We start from the raw sequence: 26,510 nt of genomic DNA, 5'->3' as shown, positions 1-26,510 counted from the left end.
AAAAAAAAAAAAAAAAACCACTAATGTTTTTTTCTTCAACATATCAGTGTGTCCCTCTGGAAGATCACAATTCCCGCCTACTTTGCAGCAAAAGGTGAACCATAAAATGCAAACGAAGGTTCGATGGGATTTCTGGAAGAGCTCTTTAGAAGGGAGCTCTGTTAGACAGAATGCACTTCTCTTTCCTCTTTTCCTGCTCATATTCTTTTTGCCTGGAATGCAGGTATGATGTCAAGAGTTTCAACAACCACCTTGAACTTTTGGGACACCTCAAAGATAGAAAATATGTGCTAAGAATAATAGCAATACTATTATCAAAACAGAAAAAGGCCCAAGGTGAAACCATGAACTTTATGCCCCATATGGAGCATCTTCCTATACAGTTTTTATGTGAGAGAAAAAAGAAAATAAAACTCCCAATTTGTAAGGCTTCAGAGTTTGTTGCTGTTCTTTGCTTAGGGATTATTTTATGTGTAGAAAGAATCACTGCCATTCAGAAAAGAATGTAATTCACAACTACCATAGACAACCAGCCTGAAAATCCCACTTTGCTTTGTTATATTGCCTAAAAGTGGACCAAATGCTGATTCATTTTGATAAACAATGACTTTCAATAGGGTCGTTTGCATGATATTGGACATTAGGCAACAATGAACTATGATCTCTGAGGGGCTTTCCTCTGAAGGGAAATCCAAACACCTTGGTTTGAGGAAATAAACTTAAAAACCCAGAGGACTAAGATGGCTAGAGTTTATAGACAAAGTACTAGAAAGTAAAGAGTTTCATGGAGAACTCTTAGAGATGTGCAGAGAGCCCAGCTTGTATCCCACAGAGTACTGATCAGCACATGCATGTAAGGAAACAACTGGTGGCCAGCAAAAGAACCTGAGAAGATTAAAAGGGACAGTACCTAGGGATAGGGCTGAGGAGGGTGCCTGTTCCACATCAGCCAGACTGGGAAACTTTATGATCAATGAGGCATTAGATAAATATCCCACAATATTATGCCTCCACACTGGGGAATAATTAGCTTTGGACTAAACACCACTCTGGCTTTGTCTAGAAACTCTTAAAAACAAAACACCAAAGAGCAAACTTTTTCCAAGTAATTGCATCCCAGTGAAAACTTTAAGAATATATATAGGTATACAAAAAATGTCCCAAAAAGGAATACTTGAACTCAACCAGATCAAATTCCATAATATGCAAAATCCAATAAAAAATGACCAGAGAAAGAAGTAGAAAATATGACTCAGGATGAGGAGAAAAATCAATCAATTGAAACCAACTGAGAATTGACACAGATATTAGAATTGTTAGACAAGGAGATTAAAACAAGTTATTATACCTACATCCCATATGTTAAAAAGGCTAGATGAAATAAAGAACATGTTAAGTAGAGACATGGAATATATATTTTAAAAAAAATAAATGTCTAAAGATAAAATTACAATGTCTGAAATTAAAAATAAATGGGATAAGATTAACAAAAGATTAGACATTTTACAAGAAAAGATTAGGGATCTAGGAGGCAAAGCAAGAGAAACTATCCAAGATGAAATGAAGTGAGCTATGGAACAACTTCAAGCAGCCCAATATGCAGATAAGTAAAGTCTCTGAAAAGAAAGAAAGAAGAGGAAAACTATATCATGTTTTAAAAAACAATGGTTAAATATTTTCCAAATTTGATTTTTCTAAGTTTTTTTTAAAGATTTTATTTATTTATTCATGACAGACACAGAGAGAGAGAGGGAGGGAGAGAGAGAGAGAGAGACAGAGAGAGAGACTCCATATGCAGGGAGCCCGATGTGGGACTCGATCCCGGGTCTCCAGGATCACACCCTGGGCTGAAGGGGCGCTAAACCACTGGGCCACCAGGGCTGCCCTTTCTTTAAATTTTAAAAATGCAGATCCAAGAATCTCAATGAACTCTAATCAAAAGAAACATTTATACCAAAGTACATCATAATCCAGTTTCTCAAATCCAGTGATAAAAAGAAAAATCTTAAGAGCAGCAAGGGGATGGAGAAGACACACATATGGAGGAAAAAGGTAAGGATGACAGCATATGGTTTATCAGAAGTAATGCAGATGGGAAGACAAAGGAGCAAATCTCTTAAGCTCTGAAAAGAAAGTTAAAAAAAAAAAAAAAAACTTTTGAAACTAGAATTCTATACCCAGCAAAAATGTCTTGTAAAAGACAAAGGTGAGATAAAAACTTCAGATGCAAAAATGCTGCAAGAACTCATCTGCAGCAGACCACATGACAACAGTTGCAAGTCCTTCACATAAAAGGAACATGATGTCAAATGATTTCATGTTCTATACCAAGCAATAAAGAGAATGAGAAATTGAAATTGCAGAAGGTAGAGCACTTCCAAACCCACTTCATGAGGTCATGGTCACCCTGACACCAAAATCAGACAAAGGCATTAATTAGAAGAATAGAAAACTATATTGACAGAAAGATCAATGGTCACCGGGGACCTGGGGTTGGAGGAAGAGACAGATGGCCAAATGGCACGAGGTATATATGGAAAACCTCTGATCTCAAATGTGTCAATAGGTTCACGAGTGCACATATCTGCTCAAATCCATCAAATTATAAGTTATATGGATACAGTTTATGATATGTAAATTGTACCTCAGTAATCTGTTTACAACAAAACAAAATAAATGAAAACAGCGTATCTGGCCAACACTACAGTATGGCTCACTCAGTAACCGATGCAATCACCTTCTAGGTCGGCTTCCTGTGCTGTAGAGGCTAGAAAGCTATAGACCACAATTCCCATTTTGCCTCCTTGTTTTCACGTGTGACGGATTCAGTGATCACAGATACATTCACCCAAGACTTTTCTTAGGAACAGAATCACGTAAAAGAAGGGAAAGAGAACAAGTCATCGGTTTTGCCATAGAGGCTCAGAGACAGCATTTCTAGAGCCAGCCACTTCCTGATTGCGGCAGGGGCTTCCAGGATGGCCCATTTCTGCAGAAAGTTTTGCAAGTTGTCCCTAAAAACATGCTCAGAGTCTATATTTCTAGGGTATAAACTACCTGGGCTCAATCACAATTCTTTCATTCTTAAACTGGGGGGAAAAATCAACAATTTCAAAGGATATGGAATTCTCAAGCAGTCACAGCTCAGCCTCAGCTAGTTTAAAACATCTGTCTGGGGAATCCCTGGGTGGCTCAGTGATTGGGTGCCTGCCTTCAACCCAGGGTGTGATCCTGGGGTCCTGGGATCGAGTCCCACATTGGGCTTCCTGCATGGAGCCTGCTTCTCCCTCTGCCTATGTCTCTGCCTCTCTGTGTGTGTGTCTCATGAATAAATAAATAAAATCTTAAAAAAAAAATCTGTCTGGATCCACATCCCTTCTATTTCTCTCCATCACCAGAGTCCCCACACTGATTTATTCTATGTGGGTTTTTTTGTTTCTGCTTTTTGTTTTTGTTTTTTGTTTTTTAGCTCAGTTCCAATGTGGGTTTTATGAGTTTCTATCTACTGTGAATTTTTATAGTTGGTCCAGAATCAAGACAGTACTTCTAACCTATTTCCTACCAGAATTTCTAAGATAATTTATGTTCGAACTGTTGGAACGCAATCTTTTTGTGTAAAGATCCACGGATGCCAAAACAACGGGACAACTGCTCTGAGCGAGCATCACGTTGAACTTGCTTCCCCACCCTCCAACCCTCTGAGGGTTGCCCTCAGTGAAGATAACTGAATTCCTTTGGTACCATCTGTCCTTGAGGCTGGCAGCAATGATGGCAGGAAATAAGCAAGCTGCAAAATGGTCTCGTGCTCTCCCCATTCTGTGTCACTGTCTCCGGAGGCCCGTTTCCATCCCTATCTACCTCGTTCTCTGGCCCTCTCTAACTCTCTCTCTCTCTCCCTCCTTAAAAAAAAAAAAAAAAAAGTTGTATCGCACCAGGTGATGTGCACATCTTGATTTTTCTCACTCATCTGAATTTAAACTAAATCAAATGGGACTGTTTAAAACACCACAGATGTTAAGGAAATTACCAACATCACCAGCTTCTGTTCCTTCCTAAAAATTATGCTTCAACATGTGCCAAAACCCAGCAGAGGGCATCCTTCCATTTCAGATGAATGGATACTGCAGGGGAAAGGCTCTGCGATTCCAGCGATGTATTCTAACCCTTTACAACCCTACACGGGGATGTAAAGAAAAGCACTTCTGTAGTAGGGGGGGAAATTGTTGTAGACGTCGTTGTCAGGAGTGTTTACCTCCATTTCACATTATAGATTTAGAAGCAATTCTCCTTTCACAAGGAAAAAAAAAAAGAGAAAAAGAAAAATCTCCATCTCTGGTCTCTTTCCCAGATTTGAGGCATTAGCTTCAAATTGCAGAAGCCACACGGTAGCACCTGTGTGGTCCTTCCTTCTCTAGGCCAAGGTGTGCTAAAAAAGTAATCATGGAGACAAGAAGAATGAATCCGCACCCCACCTCCCAGTCTGTGGCGCTCTCCCTCTATCCATCAGACGGGAAGAAAAATATCACTACTGCCTGTTAGACTGTCTTGAAGCAGAAAGAAGGGAAGTGTGGTCAGAAGCCGTGTATCAGCTAAGGCCCAAACACATTACCCCCTCGTCACCCACTACATTTGGTTGGGCAGTTTCACAGAGATTAGAATTCCATGATGGGAACTATCTTATATCATCAGAAGAATTCTTCCGGAGTTCAAGGGCAAATGAGCACAGCCCTTATCAGTGATTTGTCCCCGGTGCAGGTGAGTCTATCAGATCCTTTCCTGGTGGAAGAAATGTCCCAGGGAGAGAAGGAAAGAATGTGAGAGGACAACACAGCATCACTCATGGACCCGAACGTCTATGAGCACTCTACGCCCAACCATGTCTCAGATTTTAAGACCATATCAGCAACGTATCTGAGATCCCTTTCTCTGAGATGATGACAAAGAGTGGAGATCCGGGGGGTGGGACAAAACCAGCTTTGAATCCCAGGCCCATCACTTGACAGCTAACGCGACCTGGAACAAAGTGATTCATGTTGTCTTTGGCGAAACAAGGAGAACAGTTGTTACTGTTCATTAAAGACCCACTTTGTTCCAGGCACAGGAATGGAGCACTTCTCTACATGGTATATGTGGTGAAGTCCTCACAATCAGCCTGTGGAAGTAGCGCTATTATCGCGCTCCTTTCGCAAACGAGAGAACCAAGGCACAGAGTGATTTATGAGTTTGCCCAGGATCCCACGCAAGTATCAGAGTGGGAACGAGGAACAAGGCTGCCTTGCCTCCTGACCGGTGGAGCAGAGAGCTGCTCCCTAAGGCCGTCCTGGGGACTCAAGGACATGAGGGTGTAAAGCGGAGCGCATGACGTTATTGCTACTATCATCATGAGTCTGTCATCATCACCACTGCCACTGTTGTAGCTTTCTGGGACCTGGGGGTACCTGCGGATATATAATAAAAGAGGCTCGAAGCTTCACATCAAAATCCGTCGGCTTCAGAACATAGTCTGTGTCCAGCTCAAGCTCAAAGGGAGGCTGCAGAAGGCATCACCAGTGGTCCTGGCCTCTGTGTCTCTATCTCTCCCTCCGATGACAGGCTGCCTCTAACAGCGATGGCTCCACTCAGGAGAGCAGAACAGTCGCCCTCTAACACAACGGGAGCACGTCCTGCTCTGGATCGTTTTCTGGCCTCCCCCGAAAGCTGCAAGTCAAGACCAAATGCAAAACAAAGCCAAGATCCAAATACCCATCTGCCATTTGAGAGGCAGCTCTTTGTTCTCTGATAAGTGACCTGGGGGAGCTGGCCTTGCCCCCTCGAACACCAGCGTCCCTGGGCTCTGTGTGCTCACCCTTCCTCAAGTGCGTCCTCCAGGGCCCTCTTCTAGGGCTTCGTAGCCACTGAGTGTGTTGGGAGATCAATGGGGGTTCATTCTGCCAACAGTATTATTCAAAGAGAAATGAGGCAGTCCTGTTTCCTCGCTGCTCTGGGAGCTTCCCCTGCTTACACAGGCCTGGATTTGGGCCTCACACTACCAAATTACAAAAATCTAGAATAATTTTAAACAACAAGCAGTTAAAATTCTGGCTCTGGGCCCCATTTCTTATTGATTTTGCCTTGGGACCGCCACCTTGGTTTCCTTAGGTAGGAAGCTGAGTGTTGGATGACGGGCGTAAGAGAATTCACAAATGCGTATCTTATAAATATTCCATTTTTCTCGTGTGCACTAAAAAATAGTTTTTATTTCTCACATCAAACTTCATAATGTGAAGCTCAAGTCAACTGAACATGTGAAAAATGTCTTTCTATTAAAAAAGGCAATTTCATGCTGATTTTATCTCACCATGCTTCTGTGAGGATGAACGCTGTTAGCAGCACATCATTTGGGCTAGAAATAAGTGCTTCCATCCCTTTGCTTTGAACTCCAAAAAATAGCAAATGTCCTGGGAATTATATTGCAATTGGCCTCGTCATAGGCTTATAGATTTCTAACAGCACTGGTCGGGTTCAATAAAAAGGAGATTTTCCTTAGTAGAGTACTTACCCCAAGGTAATGGCCATCGATGAACACAACGGGGAGGGAAGGGGCTTCCGAGACACGCCGGCACCGCTCATCTAACTCTTTTCCATAGTCACCATTCAGAGCTATGTTTTTCTCCTCAAATTTTACTCGATGGTTCTGGAAGATCTTTCTAACCAGTTCGCATCTTTCGAAGGTTGTCCGTACCACACGAAGGCAAGTGGTATAAATCACCACACGGTCAAATTCTAGGTCAGCTGATGGTTGCTGAAGGAAGAAGATTGTAGTGTAAACATTTGCAGTTGCTTTCTTACGTCTTATCATCTGAGAGACAATTAACATTTTAGTAAGTGTCTTCTACATTAGAGGCATACAATAAAAGTTAAAGAGCCGTATTTGTCAGTTCTAAGACCTGTTTTATGTCAGAAAAATCTGTCCTTGAGAAGGGGATAACAGTCAACGTGATTTAAATGACATAATTTACTTGACAGTGTTTTTTCTGTTCTCAGTGGCATATCAAATAATGGCATATCTGGGGGCTCCTGGAGGGCTCAGTGGTTGAGCATCTGCCCTCGGCCCAGGGTGTGACCCTGGGGTCTTGGGATTGAGTCCTGCATTGGGCTCCCTGCAGGGAGCCTGCTTCTCTCTCTGCCTGTCTATGTGTCTCTCATGAATAAATAAATAAAATCTAAAAAAAAAGTAATAATAATAATGGCATATCTTAAAATCAATGACATCTCACGTGGCATACCATATGGTACAATACAGAGCGGCTGGATTATCTTTCCCATGTTTTGTACACATTGTTCCATTACTAAATAGGCCTCGTAAACCCAAATAAAATATGTGACACAACAGTCACAGTTTGCATTTAACCATTTGAAAATCCTTCTCCTTGTCCACGGGCCACAACTGCCCGGGAATAACACGGCGTGTATCAGAGGACTGTTGTGAGGCCTCAGCAGCACAGCGGACGTGCACACAGCCTGTGGAGTGACCGGGCTCCAACCTTCCATGAGGAGGCTCCGCAAAGACTGAATGACTCGCGGGGATGCAGAGACACCAGCACCATAGCGGGCAGTGGGGCCGGAGCCAGGCCTGGAAAGGAAGCAAGGAGACAGGCTCCCTGCACCAGAGGCAAGCACCTCTCTAAAGCAAGGAGAGGTCTCCTCGGGTGAGTCTTGCTCTCTCTAGGTCCTGCTACGTCGGAAGTCGGCGGCCACACTCCTGGGACAACCTGCCCATCAGGGAAGCTCCTCGTCTTCCCCATCACACTCTTCCTCGAAGGAAACCGAGTGGAATACAAGATGCCATGAGGCCAAGGGACACAGGAGTTTCTCTGGGGCTACGGTTGTTGCCACACAACCACCCAACTTACAAACCCCTTTGAAGTCAAAACGTTGACTGGAAACCACCCCGGAGAGCGAAATACTAGACTCGGAAGGTAGGATCTCGGAAGGTAGGATACTAAGCTCTACTGCTCTGTATTCAAAGAAATCAGCCCATCAGATGCAGAGCTACAGAGTCCTAAAAGCCCTAAGTCATAAAGGTGGCAGTGCCAGCATCTCCATCTCACTAAGAAAAAGCTCATTTTTCTTTTTCCTGATGATAAAATATATTCCTTCCCTCAATAGGGTTCAGAGGCTGAGCTGAAAACCCAGCGACCTGGAGGGGCCAAATAGGTGCCATAAATGTAGGGCCAGGCCAGGAGTAAAAGAGATACCGGTGAGAGGTAGGGAGTCCTCTGAAAGCGAAAAATGTCACTGAGCTTCAGGCCGGCAGGCGTGTTACTCGGCATTGACGGACGCAATTATTTCATTTTACTTTTCATAGACATAATTATTCTAAATATAAGATTGAAATTGGATGTTTATGGGAAATTTCCTTTTCTAAATGGCCGCACCTTGTTAAAAATGTGTTGAGACCACGCGGGCCGATATGTTTGAAGGACAAGTTTGGCCAAGACCCTGCTACCGAACGCTGGGCAGAGGGAGCCTCAGGTCCACCTGGACGGTGCCGCTGGCCGTCTGCGTGTGTCAGGGAAGCCAGTGAACTCGTAAGCCTCAGTTTTGTCATCTGTAAAATGCAACCCCCTCCCCCCATGGATTTGCTGAGGAGACTGAGTAACAGAGGTGGCACCCACAGCTGGCGTTGGGCTCGCCTTGTATGCTGCCCTCGCGGCCGGTGCGAAAGATCCCACTTGGCACGGGGGGGGCTTTTCAGATTAAAAACACAAACAAACAAACAAAAAAATCAGTGGAAATAATGTTTTAAAATATTTGATAAGGCATCAACGTCCCCCAGGAGCAGAGGTGGAAAGCCTAAGGCCCGTTAGCCAACCCCTACGGATCCTCTCCTTGCACGCAACAAATGCCAGGAATCACTCTGCGCTGTGTTTCTGAAACATGTAAAAATAATAGTAAAAATGATAGTGGGCGGCTCTCAGGTAGCCGTGGTGGGCGCCGTTTAATGCAAAGAGTAACAAAACTATCCCTTTCCCTCCCCTTAAGGCTGAGCGTCGCCTGGAAGGAGTGGATCTCCAAGAGTGTCGGATACTAGAAGGACACTGAGAAGTTTTTTGGTTGTTTTGGTTTTAACCTGGGGAGTTTTCAAAAATCCCTCCAACCCCAAGCCACGTCCGGAACAATTAAGCCAGAATCACCACGGGTGAAATCTCAGAATTGTGGCTTTTTTTTTTCTAAGTTTCTGAAGGGATTCCAATCTACAGCCAAGCCCCAGTGCTACTTAGGTATGTGTTGGAAATGCAGAATGACAGGCTTCGCCCTAGAGCGACTGAATCAGAATCTGCATTTTTAACAAGTTCTCCGGGGACTTTGGATGCACATCACATTGTAAGGCGCCCCCCGTGCAATCCCGTTGACAGCTTGACATGACAGAGAAACCGGGATTGTGTCCCTTTAAAATAACTGCCAGTCATTCATTCAGTTACTAGAATCATCTATGTTTGCTAACCCTGGAGCCAGGTCCCAGATACACAAGGGCGAGCAAGCAGTATCATTCCCTCACAACCTGAAGCTCATTGTTAAAAAAAAAAAAAAAAATCACATAAAAAAATTTAGATTCACAAACAGTTAAGAGCTGGAAAGAAAGTGCACAAGTCGTTACGGGAGGCTCTTGGAGTGTGTTCCTTTTCTTGTTTCAAAGGTCGAGAAAGTGTTTTCTGATATTTCCGATATGTCACCAAGAAAGGGTTGGGGAAATTAATTAGGTAAGAGACCGTGGGGAGAAGTATTACAGGCAAGTGCACACATCTCGAGATGGAGGAAGATGGCACGTTTGAGTCTCTGATTGAGGGTCTTTTGCTAAAACACAGAGAAAGGGATCCCTGGGTGGCTCAGCAGTTTAGCACCTGCCTTTGGCCGAGGGTGTGATCCTGGGGTCCCGAGATCGAGTCCCGCATCGGGCTCCCTGCATGGAGCCTGCTTCTCCCTCTGCCTGTGTCTCTGCTTCTCTCTCTGTGTCTATCATGAATAAATAAATAAAATCTTTAAATAAATAAATAAATAAATAAATAAATAAAAACACGGAGAAAGAGAACTAGGGTAGCACTAAATGAATCTGGACAGGTGCGCGGGGGAAATGCCACGCTGTACACTGCGTCTGGATAACCACTTTAAGGAGCTTTAACTTCAGCGCAATGGGAAATTCCTGAAGGTTTTTAAGGAAGAAGGGCGGAATTTAAATTTTTTAAAAAGTAAGTGAAGTAGGACCAGTGCAGATAGTTGCATAGGATGTGCACTGCACAAGCCTCAGGAGTGTCATTATCAGCATGGTCTAAATGAGTGACTCCCTCAGGGCTGCCAAGCCAGTGAACTGTTCTAAAAAAAAAGACCTTATTGAACGACCTCTTGGTATGACTTAGAAGTAGACCTGCCTAGAGGTAGCAGGCTGAAGGAGGCCTCAAGGTCTTTCCCAGTTTGGTAATACGAATTTAGATGATATTCTTTGGGGGAAAAAAAATCCTTTTCTCCATGCATTTCATTTCCTTTCCCTCGACAGATCTGTTCAAAGCATCCGACCAGAAATCTAAAAATAGCCCCTCAGTGTTTCGTGGTCCTTCTGGTCCCTGCCGGGGTTACCATGGGGCTGGCGAGGTGTGGGGCTGGTGATCTGGCGGGCAGCCCTTGGGGCCGCAGGCCGTGGGTTTGTACGAGCCCCCCTATGCTAAGTGGGGGCCTCCCCACCTCTCCGGGCCCCGAAGGCTGAGCCCACCACCAGCAAGGACCCAGAGACCGGAGCAACCCGAGCAACTGCAGCCCGCATCTGTCCTGCAGGGGCTGCAGACAGGTGCTGACCCCCGGTCATCGGGGGCCCAGGCGGGGTGGCCTGCTGCAGCTCACCCCATAGACACGGGTTCAAGCCGAGGAGGGGGGCCGCTCTGTGTGTGGGGGATCGGCCGGGAGCACACAGCTCCGGGGCTGCAGCCCGCAGGGGAGGGGGGTACGGGAGCACATGGAGGTCCTGGGGCTGTGGCCTGCAGGGGAAGGGCAAGTGGAGAGCACATGGAGGTCCTGGGGCTGTGACCTGCAGGGGAAGGGGGACGGGAGCACATGGAGGTCCTGGGGCTGCGGCCTGCAGGGGAAGGGCAAGTGGAGAGCACATGGAGGTCCTGGGGCTGTGACCTGCAGGGGAAGGGGGCACGGGGAGCACATGGAAGTCCTGGGGCTGCGGCCTGCAGGGGAAGGGCAAGTGGAGAGCACATGGAGGTCCTGGGGCTGTGACCTGCAGGGGAAGGGCGGATGGGGACGACATGGAGGTCTGGGGCTGCGGCCTGCAGCGGAAGGGGGTCAGGGAGCACATGGAGGTCCTGGGGCTGTGGCCTGCAGGGGAAGGGGGGGTGGAGAGCACATGGAGGTCCTGGGCTGTAACCTGCAGGGGAAGGGGGGTGGGAGCACATGGAGGTCCTGGGGCTGTGGCCTGCAGGGTAAAGGTGGGCAGGAGCACACAGCTCAAGGCTGTGGCCTGCAGGGGACCTCTCCCCTGGGCCCAGGCCTGCCGGGTCATGCTGGTGGGAGACACCTGCTGGAAGAGGGGCCTCCAGGCACCCCCAGGAATTCAGGCCTTAAACAGAAATAAAACACAAAATAGAAAAGTGACCTTGTAGGAAGGCCGCTGCAGTGCCGGCGCCTTTCCCTTCCCGTCACCCCCACTCTGCCCCACAGGGCGTCCTGCTTCACTTACACATCGAGAAACCAGGCTCGGCAGGCGAGTGTCCTAAACACGGTGACCCAGGTCAGAGCAAGCCATCCAGAGAACCCGACCCCGATGCAGGGCTCTGCGCTGTGCCTGCTGCACCGGCCCCCGGGGAGTCTGTGGCCCAAACGCCGAGGCCTGCAGGTTTGTGACTCGGAGGTTTGCGTCTTTACTCAGCCAGGCCCCCACGTGAGGTTTAGACTCCCGGAGGAGATCCCTTTGAGACGGGAAGGACGCAGAGATCTTTTCTCCTCTAGCTGGAACCCGAGAGGTGCAGCCGTCAGCCCCGAGCCGCACGGCCGTCGAAGGTACCTGGGAGCAGAGGCCTGGTCAGGGCCGGGCTCGGGCCGCGGAGCCGGGCGGTGGGGCCTTGCGAAGGGCACGCGGTTTGGCATCCCTGTGTCCCTGTCCCCGTCCCTCTCCTAAGACACAGACTCTAAAAATAAGTGTCCTACCTAGTAGCCATTGCCTGATGCCTGTGCACATATGTAGCTCCTGGGGCTTTACCTGCGCGACGTTCGTTTCTCGTGATATGAGGTTTATAACCTACATTTTTCAGGTAAAGAAACTAAAGCTTGGAAGGAACTGGAGGTGCCCCAACACCTCAGAGGAAAGGGAGTGGAACCAGAATTTTCACCCGGGCCTGCCTCCTAAGTCACTGCCGTGGGAAGACACCAGGTAACCCTCTTAAATCCACCACGGGTGGGCCACGCAGTTCCAGAGTGGAGTGGGGGGTGGACCACGGGGTCACACGGACGGCCTGGAAATTCCATTACTCATCCCTCTGCTTCCATCCATCCATCCTACCGCAGGCTCCACGTCCCCCCACCCCAAATGGGCCCCATCTCCATAGCCAGCTCTTTCCTCGGACTACCTCATACAGCTAGACGCTGCACTGTGTTTGGCTGTTGGTTTATCGCCTATTCCCCCCTTAAATAAAAATATGACCCCAACAAAAGCGGGAACTTCGTTTTGCTCATTAGGACCAAGCACCTAAAATACGACCCGGCACATAGCAGATGCTCAGTAAATACCTCCTGGCCTCTTTCCCACACATTGAATAAGAACTTGGTTTGAATCTGCCACCTAATAACCAGATAATCTTGGACTGGTCATTTAATCTCTTTAAATTTCAGTTTTCTGATCTGTAATATAGGGACTCTCACACCTCCTGCATGAGGGTTAGTGGGGAGACTCTATGATTTCATGAATAGAAACCCTACCTGGCGGGAAGCCCGTTGCATAGTGAACACTCGCTACATGGCGCCTGTTGATTATCGGTATCAGCATTACCATAAAACGCTGCTGACACCCACTAGCAGCAGCCCTACGTCCTGTCCTTAGGGCCAACTGTGGGACCCAGACGACCCCTCAGTGACCTGAGCCTTCTTGAGCACAGCTCCCTCCCGCCACATTCTTCCTCTGTGTAGCCGCACAATGACCCTACAGTATACCCTAGAGGCACGCTGTCCTCGATCTGCCCTGGAGCTAGGACTGTGACCCACGACTATCCTCAGACTTCCCCCAGTGGTCCCCCCCACTGCCCCCCATTACTCCCAGCCTGCGGCTACAAAAGCAGGTTTTTATGGGATGTGGGCTTGTGGAGATCTACTCTCGCAGCAGCCCAAGACTTCTGTCCGTAGGCCCCTTAAAAAACCTTTTCTTATCAAGTTGGACTGATGAGGCTTTTTCTCCAGTCTCATGCCTCCTTTGGCTGGTGGAGGGCATTTTGCTCACCCGTCCTATAAGACCGCCAGGTCCAAATCTACACAAGCCATCAACCTCGTAAGCTCCGATGGCCAAGTTAAACCTCATAATTACACAGCGACCAAACAGTAAGTCTCTTCGATGACTTAGATCACCATTTACACTTGTTTGGATGCGCCATCCATTCTAAGAGTGGAAACAACAAAGTGGAGCACATATCTCAGGTGCCATACAATTTCTCCTTTTCTAACTTCCAGCACTCCGCGGGGGGGCATGAAAAGAAATGCGTGAGCACAGTCGTTGCACGCAAGGATTTGTGGAGAAAGTGTTTTCCGGGTTTTTAATACTCTAAGATCATGTAAATAAATGGAATTTCCGGTGCTACCTTAGGGATTATCTATTTGTCCAAATCAATTATTGAGTTGGCCCAGACATTAATTGAAAAGTCAATGAACCTGATGAATTCTCCATACCACACAAACAACAAAGATTTTTCCAAAAAGTTAAACGGAAGCAATGTTGATTTTACAGCCCATCTGAGTTAATGAAAACGAAGGCGCCCCACGCTCCCACCATAGAGACCTCAGAAAAAAAGGCCATAGCTCTGCCGACGTAGCCCTCATCACGCACAGGGAGATTTCCCTTGAAAATCTGGGGTTTTGTCTGTTCTTGAAACAACAGAATCTGACAACACTGGTTCTGTTGCATTTCTGGGCAAAAACAGTGACTGAAGCTTGGTGGCAGCTACCCCCTCCCCGCCCTTAGGGGCACATCTCTCTTGAAGCCACACCTAATAACCATTCCCTCCCATCTAAACAATTTCTTGCATTAAGATTGCTGCATTTCCCCTTCTGATCTGAGTCTGTGATGCTGCATCTAGTCTCCTGAGTCTGTACACACACCTTAAATGGAGGGAAACTGAGGTTCACGGTTTACTTACTTGAGTCAACTTTTGGGGGGAAGCCACAGATAAAGAAGCAACATGTAAAGAAAACTCATCTGAAGCCCATGCTTGGAGCAGCTGTAGGAACTTGGGGAAACCAGTTTACTTTTCTGGAACTAGGTTTTCTCTTCTCTAAGATGGGAATGACTGTAACGCGGCTCACAAAGGAGTTGTAGGGTCATGCATAAAATACGCCTGGAGACACACCGTAAATTATACTTTCAGAACAGCAGCGCTCATCACTGCCTGGTCAGCAGCTGGGAGAAGAGGGAGTGGCCTCTAACGGAAACCACCTTCCTACCAACAAACAAAAACGTCTCCCCCAATAGGAATATTTTGGTTTCTACAGACAGCGCCGCAAATAGGATTCATCGGCATTTGCTATTCCGCTCAACTCGGAGGATAATACTAACGTCAAGGCGAGTGTCCGGATCATCATCACAGTCGGGAGCATCCATTCCCACCGTGATGTGCCTACAACAGTGAAAAGCCAGGCAGCAAGTGGATTAGGAACATCCTGCAAAAGGAGACATTGAAGAAACATACCTTCTCTCTTATCCGATGAAAAATTAAGGTTCTAAAACCAGAAGAAAAGGAATTAAAATGTTGAACAAGAAGATCAGAGTTATAACTGGTTCCATAGTCATGCCCTGACCATTTTCCTCACGCCTTTCACCTTCTTACATCATAAAATCCCGGAGCTCTTTCTTAAAAGATACAGATGCCCTTTCCCTTCCGTTCTCCCAAATATATACGAATCATGGATAAAAACTACACGATATAAGATTAAACTCTTCCTCAATTCTCTCCATCAAAGAAATTGCCTGAATAATCAGCTAGTGATGTCAACCTCTTTTAGTGGGTTTCAATGTGATAAGAATCTACTTTAGAGGTTGAAATACCTGCAACTTTCGCAGCCTGATGGTTTCATACATACACGTGTGACAAAAAGACGTGATCCTGGCCTCTGTGGAATTCCCAGAATAGACTGAGAACCACGTGCAACAAAGGCAGTGAAAACTCAGAAGTACCGAAAATGGGACCCAGCCTCGGGCAAATCCTTACTCCTGACTCTTGCTCTGGTTTCCGGGTTTAACTCTTAAGTCCACGTGACGAGTCTGGTTGTCACGATTCCAACCTCACCTACACATGCTCTTCTCCGGATTCCAACACTGCATGCAGGAGAGAGACTGCTGGAGAGCACTTACCGCAAGCTCGGAAGTTGCCGGGTGAAGCTGATATCTGTATTTTATGAGCACCGAGTCCTTCAATTCTATAAGGAACATGGGCACTCTATTATCCCAAATCTTCGGGGGAGGAAACTGAGGCACAGAGAAGTATGCGACAAGCCCAAAGTCAGACAACTAGCAAATGATGGCGCCAGGATTTGATCTGAGTGACTCCTAGAACTCAAGTCTTTATATGCTCCTATTGGTCATGCACTGACTCTGTCTAGATGTGTCTATACCCCATCTCATCTGGTAGAAAACAAGAAATTAGAGGGACAGATACAGAATCTATGACGCCTAAAGTTTCATGTGTAGATAGATAGATAGATAGATAGATAGATAGATAGATAGATAGATTTAGATCCATCGTGTACTAGTTCCCTAGGGAATTAGGGAATTAAATGTAATTTAATTAAATTAATTAATTAATTAAAATTATTAAATTAATAATTTGGTATTAGCAAATACCAAACTCCTTGAAACAGTAAACCTGCATTGCCTTGCTATTCTGAAAGTCAGAAGCACCAAATGGGACTGGGAATAAATCACGGTGTCAGCAATGAATATGCTCCCCACTAAGGCTCCAGAGGAAACCCCTTAGCTTCCCTTTTCCAGCTTCTAGGGGTCACCTGCATTCCTTAGATCCTGGTCCCTTCCTCCATCCATTGCCACATCTCCTCCCTCTGACTCTCATCTTTGGGCCTCTCTGTTGTAAAGACCATGTGATGGCATTGGGCCCGTCCAATAATCCAGGATAATCTTCCCACCTCAAGATCTCTAACTTAATCACATCCTCAAAGTCCTTTTTTCTATAAGGTAACTTACAGTTTCCGGGAATTGGGACAGAGACCCCTTTGGCGGGGCTGGGGGCAGATTCCATGACTTTGCCCGCCATAGACAGACAGATATTAAGGTACCAGATCATAGCTATAGGAATAAAGAGACTTCAAGTTACACAATCCTAATAAGGAAACTGGGGATCATCTAGTCCAACTGAACAAAGGTGTGGCAATGTCAAGAATAGACCCAAGCCTCCAGTTATTGAGCTACTTCTTCCTCATTGTGCCTGTCAGCTTGCTTTATAAATGCAAAATAAAGCAATTCCAGCAAGGTAGGCGTGAAACACATCGTTCTTCTAAGACCTTCAATGCAATTACTTCTGAGTAGAACTTTCTCCAAGTTGCCACGAGAGAAATAGAAAGAGTATTTAAAAAGAAGCAAGTAAATTAAAATAATAATAATAATAATAATAATAATAATAGATTTGCCTGACGTTTATCCCTTTATCGACCCAGGGTGTTTTATCTGTCTTTTCTACTTCTTACCTAGAAATACGCTTCACTTCCTCCAAACAAGCCTTAGAAACTCTTCTGAGAGCCAGACACTAGGCATGACCAAATGCGGCAGGTACTTTGTGTTGCATGAAAAGGAAAACACAAATGAAAATGTTTGAAATTTCTGCGTGAAGCCAGAGGCTCAATTTGTCTGTGTTCTCCACAAAAGCATCGAGCTAATTGTTCAGTTCAGCTTCAGAGAGAATAAACAAATAAACGTAAGATTTCAAAGGCAAGAACATGTTGCCTTTCCATTTCTTCTCAAATTTCCCCAAATTAGGTTGCTTTCATAAAAGCGACTAAATTGCAAGGCACATGAAGTCCGCAGAAGCAGACGTGAAGAATAATGCTCAAAGCCTTACAAGCCCTGGGTTTTTTCCAGTATATGCCATACTGTCTGGGATGACCAGAGTAATTTTGTAAAGGAAGTTCACTTGATGTTGATTGCATATCAAATAAAGAAATGCAGGTGTTTTTAAATAAGACGAAATCCCAGTATTATCAGAAGGAAGAAAATAACCTCTGGAAATGTTCTTCAACAGACACTGCTTGCTTTGACACCAGAGCTCCTAACTGGAGCTGATTATTGAATTTTGGAGATTCCATTATCAGGGGACAAACAATATGAACAAATCATTGAACCAAACAATTAAGTTCCTCTGAGTAAAAGATTTTATTGTGAACAATTTTATCGGTAACCTGATCAATACCGGAAACAGAAAAGAATAGTCACTGATGAATTGTATGTCACAGGCATTGTGTCAAATGGGTGCATTTATCATCACTCTAGACCTCACAACACACAAGGCGAGATACCATTATTCCGTTTTCACCGATCAGGTAAAAAAAGTCACGGAGAGGTTGCAAACCTGCTCAAGACACACAATCATAAAAACCCTTTCGTGTTGGCATAGGTAGTACCCTTCCCCCCAGATTTTCCTTGCATTCCCTCTCTGCGTCCAGCTTGAGCCCTGCGGCCCCTAAGAACTCTGGTTCCCGTGGGCTCTCAGCTTGGTCCACCGTCTTCTCTGTGGATGGTCTCACCCCAAGCTCAATAGCTAATTGAAGATGAATGAACTCTCAGGGGTAGAGCCTCAGCTCAGACCTCACCCCAACAATCCAGATGGGACGCTCAGGGACCTCCTTGGATATACCCTCTGTGCTCGAAGTCATAATGCCTGAAGCCGGCCTCATCGGCGCCACTACACCTGCAGAGCCAGTTGCTTGAGACCTGGAACAGTCCTGACTCCTCCAGAGCTTTCCCTCATCACTGCCCCCCACACTCTACACATCGAGCAGCCTCATAAATTCTTTATTTATAGGTTTCCAACCTGTCTCCTGCTCTCTGTCCCCACTCCCCCAGCTTTAACTCACGTTCCCACAATGCCTCACCTGGATTACACAAGGCTCTCAGAGGGTATCCACGCCCCCCAAGTAGACCCTTGCCATCTGTTCCCCAGAGTGCATGTAAGAATCTGATCATGTCGTTCCTTTACATGAAATAATAATAAACACTGGCTTCCTACAACCATTGTAGGTCGGGATGAAGGTCAGATACCATCAAGCCCTTCATGATGTGGCTCTTACTTTGTCGTGCACTGATTATTTATTTCACTAATATCTATAAATTCCAACTATGTGCCAAGTTCTCCCAAACAGAGCAAAACATTTTTTACCAAAACATGCCATGTCCTTTAATGCCTCTGATTTTCTCTTCTGACATCCTTATGCCTAGAGCACACTTTCCTCCGTTGTTCACGCTCCCTTCTCAACAGACACAATTCTCATCCAGCAGCATCTCTAAGGGAGCCTCCTCCCGTCCTCCCTCCAATGGGATACGTGCTGTCCATCTGTTGCACCCCAGCATTCACCCTGCACCATCCCCTCTTCCTTTACCAAGAGACTACGAGCTTCCCAAGATCAAAGGGTTTGTGTTATTTAATTTCGCATCCTCTTCCCGTAGTAGAACATCTGGAGCATGATGGGAGGAGGCACTAAGCAGATGGTTGTTTATTGAAGAACAAACCAAGATTTAAACCTATGACCATCAGATCCCAAAGTTTATGAAATTCCCCCTAGAATGTCACGACACAATATAGCATGAAATGGGGAAAATAAAGAAAAAAGAAAACTCTCTAAAGTAAGGTTTTTAATCCAAAGTAAGTCAACCAAAAGAAGCCAAACCCTATTATTTTATCATTGAATTGATGGTTACTTAAGGAAATTTTTACAGTAGATATTTTTCTACATCATTGACAAGCTTATGACATAATAACACATTTGCCATTCGCAAAATACTCGAAGTGGGAATGCAGGCTACTGCTGTTACTTGGTCATTGTGGTAGGTGCATGTGACTCAGGATACGATAATTTTACAGTGGTTTTCTCTGATTAAATTGAAGCCACGTATGGGATCGTTGGGTGGCTCAGCGGTTGAGCCTTTGCCGTTAGCTCAGGCCGTGACCTTTGGGTCCTGGGATCGAGTCCCGCACCAGGCTCCCTGCAGGGAACCTCCTTCTCCTTCTGCCTGTGTCTCTGCCTCTCTCTCTGTGTATCTCTCATGAATAAATAAAATCTTTAAAAAAAATTGAAGCCACGTTGCCCGGCGAAGAGCCCAAGGCCGAGTGTCACACAGTAGCAACAGGATGCATTCCAACTAATCATCACAGGACGCTTTCGCTTGTCCTCATTGTATTATTTTCAACCACACATGGAGAAGAAAAAGACCAAAAGACTTGCATTTATAATTAAAATCAAATAATGTAGTTTCCTTCAAATCAATGATGATTTTGGAAATACCGACTATGAAGTGGTACTTACTATACATGTATCCACATATATGATCCATGAGGTACGATAAAAACTTGCTAACCACATTTAAAACAGAACAGGGAGCATAGTTATTCTACATTAGTCTCCACCAAGCTGTGGCTCAATGCTTTGCAGGTGCTAGCCACGCCTGAGGAGGGGCTAGCCCGCTGCCTTGGTCGTCATCCACCGCCTATCTGGCAGCTTCTACTAAAATTTTTTTTTCAAGATTTTATTTATTTATTCCTGAGAGACACAGACAGAGAGAGAGGCAGAGACACAGGTAGAGGGAGAAGCAGGCTCCCTGCGGGGGACCCGATGTGGGACTCGATCCCAGGACCCCAGGGTCACGCCCTGAGCCCAAGGCCGACGCTCCACCCTTGAGTATCCCGGGGACCCCACCCCTACTAAAATGTATTTAAAGGTCTATAAGCAAACAGTCACCCTCTGAAGAAATCCCAACCTTCGGGCCACCGTTGAACCCCCAGCCAGCCCTGGGGAAAGAAATAATCTTTATCTCTGGTTCCCAAGCTAGGAGACTATAACCTAGGCTTAGGGTCCCAAATGTGGAGAAGGAAGGAGGGAGGAAGGAAGCAGACAGAAGGAAAGGTTCACAACAGTATTTCCACCTCGTTTCCTGCTCCTCCGTGGCCGTGGCCATGGTTTATTGACAGGAGTCCATAGATGGGCTCCCCTTCCTGTGTGTTCTGCTTCGGTCATGTTTGTCGTGACCAACCAAAGACACTGTTCCACACCCAGGATTTCAGCAGATTCAAGGTGCCTCAGTGATCACATTTTTTCTCTCCAGAAATAAACATCTTTCCAAAAATAAACTTGTCAGGGGAACTCAGACTCCTTAGCAGTGTCACATGCTTGGGACCCAGCCTCCTTCCACATTCCTCTGTCACCGCAGGACTGTCTGGCTGATGTCTTCTCTTGACTTCACAGCATTAGGAATTCTGAATTTGGAGCTATGAAACCTGAGTGGTGGCTCCCATCCCTGCTCACCCCATAAAACAGGTAAACCCTCCTGCGTCCACACCATCCACCTCTCACGAGGCTCGGACAGGATGGATGGCGTTGCCATGTTGTGCAAGGGTCTGCTGCCAACCACTGGCCTTTCTCGACATGGAAGCTTCGAATCTTTGACATCTTTTCTAAAATCCTCTCCTTTGATGAACTAGCTTACTTGACTGCCTTCAGCTACCACCTTCCTGCTCCTGGCTCCCAGGCCAAGACTTCCTTTCCATTCTTCTCACCTGAGCTAGTCTAGCAAACTTCTCCTTTTTAAAAATCCTGATGTGGGGGCACCTGGGGGACTCAGTGGTTGAGCACCTGCCTTCAGCTCAGGTCATGATCCCAGGGCCCTGGGATGGAGCCACATCGGGCTCCCAGCTCAACGGGAGTCGGTTTCTCTCTCTTTTCCCCCTCTGCCCCCCCTTCCCTGCTCATTCTCTCTCTGTCTCTCAAATAAATAGAAATCTTTTTTTTTTTTAATCTTAAAAATAAGATCCTGACATAACGTCAAACTCAGCAAGTCTAAAAATCAGACTTTTCCCCAAATCCATGTTCCACCTATCTTCCATCTTCGGCCTAGGTCTGTTCGCCTTCCACTGGGTCCTGAAGGCCCCTTCCATCCAGGCCTCTCTGTTGATCAGACCGGATCATAAACCAGTTTCTACCGTGGTCGTGGCCGTATAACTTTCTCTCACATCCTATGTCTTCCTACCGCCCCCATCCCATCACCTTGTGCCTGGACTACTAAGTCCTCACTGACCGGTCTAGTTCTCCTTTTCTATCCCCTGTGATGTCTCCTCTTTAGCAACGTCACAACAGTCTTCAAATCTTCTTCCCAGTAACTTACTGATCACACATGCATCACATGGACTCGCACACGCACACACCGCAATCTGCAATGTGAATGTTTTTATTTCCTTGGAAGAAGAGGAAGCTGAGACTCAGAGACAGACAACGATTTGCCCTAAACCATGTCATTATGATGTGGAAAGCCAGAAGCAAACCCTAGAATGTCTGCCTCCCAAACCGACAATGCAACGCCTTCTGCTAATCTGTCCCATCTCAGGGCCCCACCGGGGGCTGTGTGGCCTCCTCTCACCCTCAGGCACCCTCCTGTTCTCCCCGCACCCCTCAGCCTGTGCTCTCCTGTGCCCCTCATGAGCGGCGTCCTGACTGACAAACCGATAGCGAAGGCCTTGAAGGCAACGTTCGGGCTGCAAGTGCCCCATCTCTGTATTACTGTCTGCTCCTAAAAGTTGAACATTGAAAAAGAGAGGGAGAGTGAGCGGATGGAGGGAGAGAAAGAGGGAAGGAGAAAAGGAGGAAGGGAAGGAAGGAAAAAGGAGGGGGGAAATCAGATTTTCTGAAGTTCGTATAGGAAACAAGAGGCATTATCACATCTTGTCTACACGAGGCCCTTAGGTGCCCTGCCTCAAGCCCCAGGACGTGATCCCAGGCCCACCCCCGGCTTCCTGTCACACTAGGGGCCCCAGACAACTCTCATGCACACTCCAGACTACACATCACTGACACTTGAAGTCTCTCGATGTTTTCCCACAAGGCAGAATTTTTAAACAGCATTTTCTATCTGTGCCCCCTTGAGAGTAAACAAACGTTTCATAGGAAATGGGCCTAATTCTCGTGAGACTGACACCCTTTTCTCATTTTTTCTCTTTTCTCTGGAGAGAAGAGCTCTAATTAAAGCCTCCCCTGGAGGTGACAGTGAGTCGGGTTCGAGTGCCTACACTGTCTTACTTCCTCTCCTGATTTTGTGAAGGAAATGGGACAGAGGACAGTGAAATCTCATGTAGAAGTCCGAATCCTTGTTACAACATTCATCTCATTTCACATAAACCTCAACTGTTCCCGACTTTTCTGCTTGTATACGCTTCCCGTGGCTTCCAGTTCACCAGATCCAGAGTATTCAGAATTAAGGATTTCAAATAATAATAATAATAATTAATTTAAAAAGAATTAAGGATTTCATTTTACTTCCTCTTATATTTCATAGACATGATTTCATTGCTGTTACCAGGCATATGACCAGAAGTTTCCAATCATGATGCTCCAGCCCTACACACATAACTTTAGCGTGACTCTCTTTTTTTCTCTAAAGTACAAACAAAATTTTATATATATAAGATTTTATTTATTTATTTATTTACTTACTTACTTATTTACTTACCTATTTATTTGAGAGAGAGAGAGAGAGAGAGAGAATGTGCACAGGGTGGTGGGGGAGCACAGCAGGGAGGGACAAAGGGAGAGGGAGCAACAGACTCCCCAGGGAGCAGGGACCCCTACTTGGGCTCCATCCCAAGACCCTGGGATCATGACCTGAGCAGATACTTAATGACTGAGCCACCCAGCTGCCCCAGAACTTTATATTTTTTAATTGAAGTACAGTTGACATACAGTTTGGTTTCAGGTCTACAATCCAGTGGTTCAACAATGATGTACCCCACGAAACGCCTACCACGGTTAAGTGTAGTTGTCTTCTGTCATCCTACAAACTTACTACAATGTTGACTATATTCCCTTTGCTGAATTTTCATCTTATTTATTTTATAACTGGAAGTTTGTACCCTTTAACCTTAACCCTTCACCTGTTTCACCTTTTCCCCTCCCTTCTCCCCTTTGGCAACCGTGAGTTCGTTGTCTGTACTTATGAGTCTGTTTCTTTTACTCCCTCCTTTAAGGGCAGCTCAAGAACAGGCTGTGCATTGAAAACCTTGGGAGCAGATTTTCAAATGATGTGCTCAAATTTTAGTTTACAGGAGAAGCCAAGTTAATAAAAAGGAAGAAAAAAAATAAAGCTTCTTGATGGTTTCCTAGCTTGCCCCATGTTTCTCACTTCAAAAAGGGAAAAAGGACATTGCGACGTACCTTACATCTGTTTGTTTTGTTTTGTTTAGCTTTCGGTTTTGGTTTTGAATGTGAAGATCATTTTGTCCTTAAGAATGTACAGTCTCCCCACTGACGTGTATTATAAGATGACTGGTCCATTGGAGGCCCTTCGGTCTACTGTTTTTAAAAAGGGACTTGATCTAACCATCCCAGCTGAAGCAGCAGCTGTGGAGGAATGGGGATGACACTCACCTAGGAACCAGAAGTTGCAGATCAGAACTTTGGGGTCTTTATATAATCCCTCCAGAACTCACTAGCCTCTCTATCAAATGAGAAGATTAGCCTAGGTCAAGAGTTTCTCAGGAGCTAAGTAGGTAAAGCAAGTGTGGGAAACAAAATGATAACAGAAGATGGTAGGCAGTAATGGGGATTATCAGGACTGGGTTGTATGCCCTCTCAAAAGGCATTTGAATAGGGGTGCCTGGGTGGCTCAGTCAGTAAGTATCTCACTCTTGATTTCCCCTCAGGTTCTTATCTCAGGGTCCTGGGATCCAGTTCTGTCTTGAGCTCTGCATAGGGTGCAGAGCCTTTTAGGATTCTCTCTCTCCCTCTCTCTCTGTCCACCCCTCTCTCTCATTGCCCATCTTAAAAAAAAAAAAAAAAAGACTTTTGAATTGGAAAAATTTTAAAATCGCATGTTAGCCAAATCTCTGAAAGTCCAATTTAGCCCACAAGCTACTTACGATCCCTGAACTACATAGTTTTTCAAGTATCTTTTAGCTTTAACCATATGGAATTCTAAAAATAACAAGTAATGGTAAGCAAAATCACCTTAAAGCAAAGATAATAAAAATTAATATCTATCTGGTTCTTACTCTGTGGCAGGCTCTTAGCTAAAAAGACAGTTATAGTAACTCATTTTAATCTCCATAATTACTCAGTGAGGTGGGTATGTTGTTATAACCTCTTTCAAGAAGAAAATTGAAGCATAGAGAGTTTAACTTGTCCAAGCTAATCCTTCTGTTCTCGTGCTACAATTGCCTTATGTTATCCTCAAGTCTTGTGATAACATTATGTTAATTTTACTTTGGATTATTTTTTACGTATTAAAAAAAAAAAAAAAACAAAGAAGCGGTTTTTACTCGTGTGAGACTGCTCCCTGGAAACAACACACCATTCTTGATTTTCAGCATATTTTCTCTGGTCAGATTTCTATGTGTTTTGAATTCCAAGACCATACTGTATACTTTAGATTTTATTTTTAATTTAGGTTTTTAATTGATATGTTTTATGCTACGTATTGTCAGAAGCAGTTCTCCATGTCATAAAAAATCCTTTGTAAGTCTAATTTTTAATAAATGCCTAAAATACTATTTAAAAAAAAAAAGGAATTGCAACAGCACCTTGCAATAGAGCAAACCAGGCTTAATCAATTTTAAAATGGATTAAATATTCAAGTTATAAACCTTAATCAAGAGACTTAAAAAAGAGAGACTTAATGAAGGATAAAAGTGATATTTGAAAATTAGGAAATATTTTATACATTAACATTATTTAATGTTCTACTCCATAAGTAATAAATAATCAAAGTTGCTTTTGATGTCTCCAAATGACTGAACCAGCATTTTGTGCTTAGAGTACGAGTTGTTATTAACAAGCTAGAGAATAAGAATGAATAAACTTCTACAAAAAGTAAATTACCTAAAAATAATTTTTAAAATTAAAGAAGTGTTTGATCGAGGTCACCTGAAAGTTAATAAAGTCATATAATCAGAATAATAGAATTAGAACAGATTTCTAGAAACTAATAGGCACTGTTCCTTGACCCATTTGTTGGACTGGACTATAGCTGCAATCAGAGCATAAGAATTAACCATTTATTTTGATCCAAAATAACAAAGGAGATAAAATTTGATATTAAAATCTGATAGCTCAGAGTTTTGGTTTCTGCTCCAACCTGTTAAAGCTTGGAAGTTGTTACTTCCATCTTTGCAACAAGTTAAAGCAAAACTAATATCATTGACTTTGGAGCGGCCCATCAAAGAACTGGGGTTGCAGGGCAAAATGCTACCCTGAAACCCAGAAAGACAGACGTATTCAGAGGGGCATCCTGAGCTCTGCTTACCTAGAATGAAAGTCTTTGTGCCATAAATGGATAGGACACTTAAACAGTAATTTTGATAAACTGCTGGAGGCTAAATGTGGCTTGTATGACAGCATGGAAGTCCAAAGAGCTGCTGTTTTGGGGGGATCTCCACACTTACATGAGTTTTACTTCCAGGAACCTCAACAGGTTCTCACAGTGAAGAACTAAAAATGATCCCCCCCCAGGCTGTACCAGGCTGAGGGGGAAGAGTGACCCCTGTGAAGTGCAGTTGGAGCTAATTCCCCATCCTTCAGGGAAGGCTGCATGGGGTAAAGAGTACAGTGGGAGAAGCAGGGAAAGAGAGTGGGTATATAGTGGAGAAACCTGACAAGCACTGCCGCAGCTTCGACCTGAAAAGTCAGGTCGATAATGGGTACCTTTACATGATATGATGAAAATGGTGCTTTACCTTGTTTCTCCATTCCCCAAAACATAACCCCGTTCTAATCGTGAGGAAAACGTTGAAAACAATCCCAACTGAAATCCTTTATCTGTGCAATACTCCCCAAAATCATCAGTCATCAAAACCAATTACAGTCTGAGAAACTAAATGTACTGTGTTATCTTACATGGGATCCTGGAACAGAAAAAGGACATTAGGTAAACACTGAGGAAATCTGAATAAACTATGGACTTTAGCTAATAATAACGTTTCAGTATTGGTTCACTAATTGTAGCAAATGTACTACACTAAATTTAAGGGGTTAATAATAAAGGAAATTGGATGTGGGATATATGGGAACTCTCTGGA

General features: G+C 44.9%; 1 protein-coding gene across 1 annotated transcript in view; it reads right to left on the bottom strand.

The window, feature by feature from the left end:
• The window catches only part of GRXCR1 (glutaredoxin and cysteine rich domain containing 1), a 115,300-nt gene that overhangs the window by 42,735 nt on the left and 46,055 nt on the right, over nt 1-26,510 (bottom strand). The window contains exon 2 of the mRNA XM_072773896.1: nt 6,539-6,781. Within this exon, the coding sequence (XP_072629997.1) occupies nt 6,539-6,781 (243 nt within the window). The remainder of the gene's footprint in view (nt 1-6,538; nt 6,782-26,510) is intronic.

The sequence above is a fragment of the Canis lupus genome, chromosome 14 (assembly GCF_048164855.1).
Source record: "Canis lupus baileyi chromosome 14, mCanLup2.hap1, whole genome shotgun sequence".
In the NCBI taxonomy this organism is placed as follows: domain Eukaryota; kingdom Metazoa; phylum Chordata; class Mammalia; order Carnivora; family Canidae; genus Canis; species Canis lupus.
The sequence above is the reverse complement of the archived record's forward strand: the minus strand, read 5'-3'. Positions and strand labels throughout refer to the sequence as shown.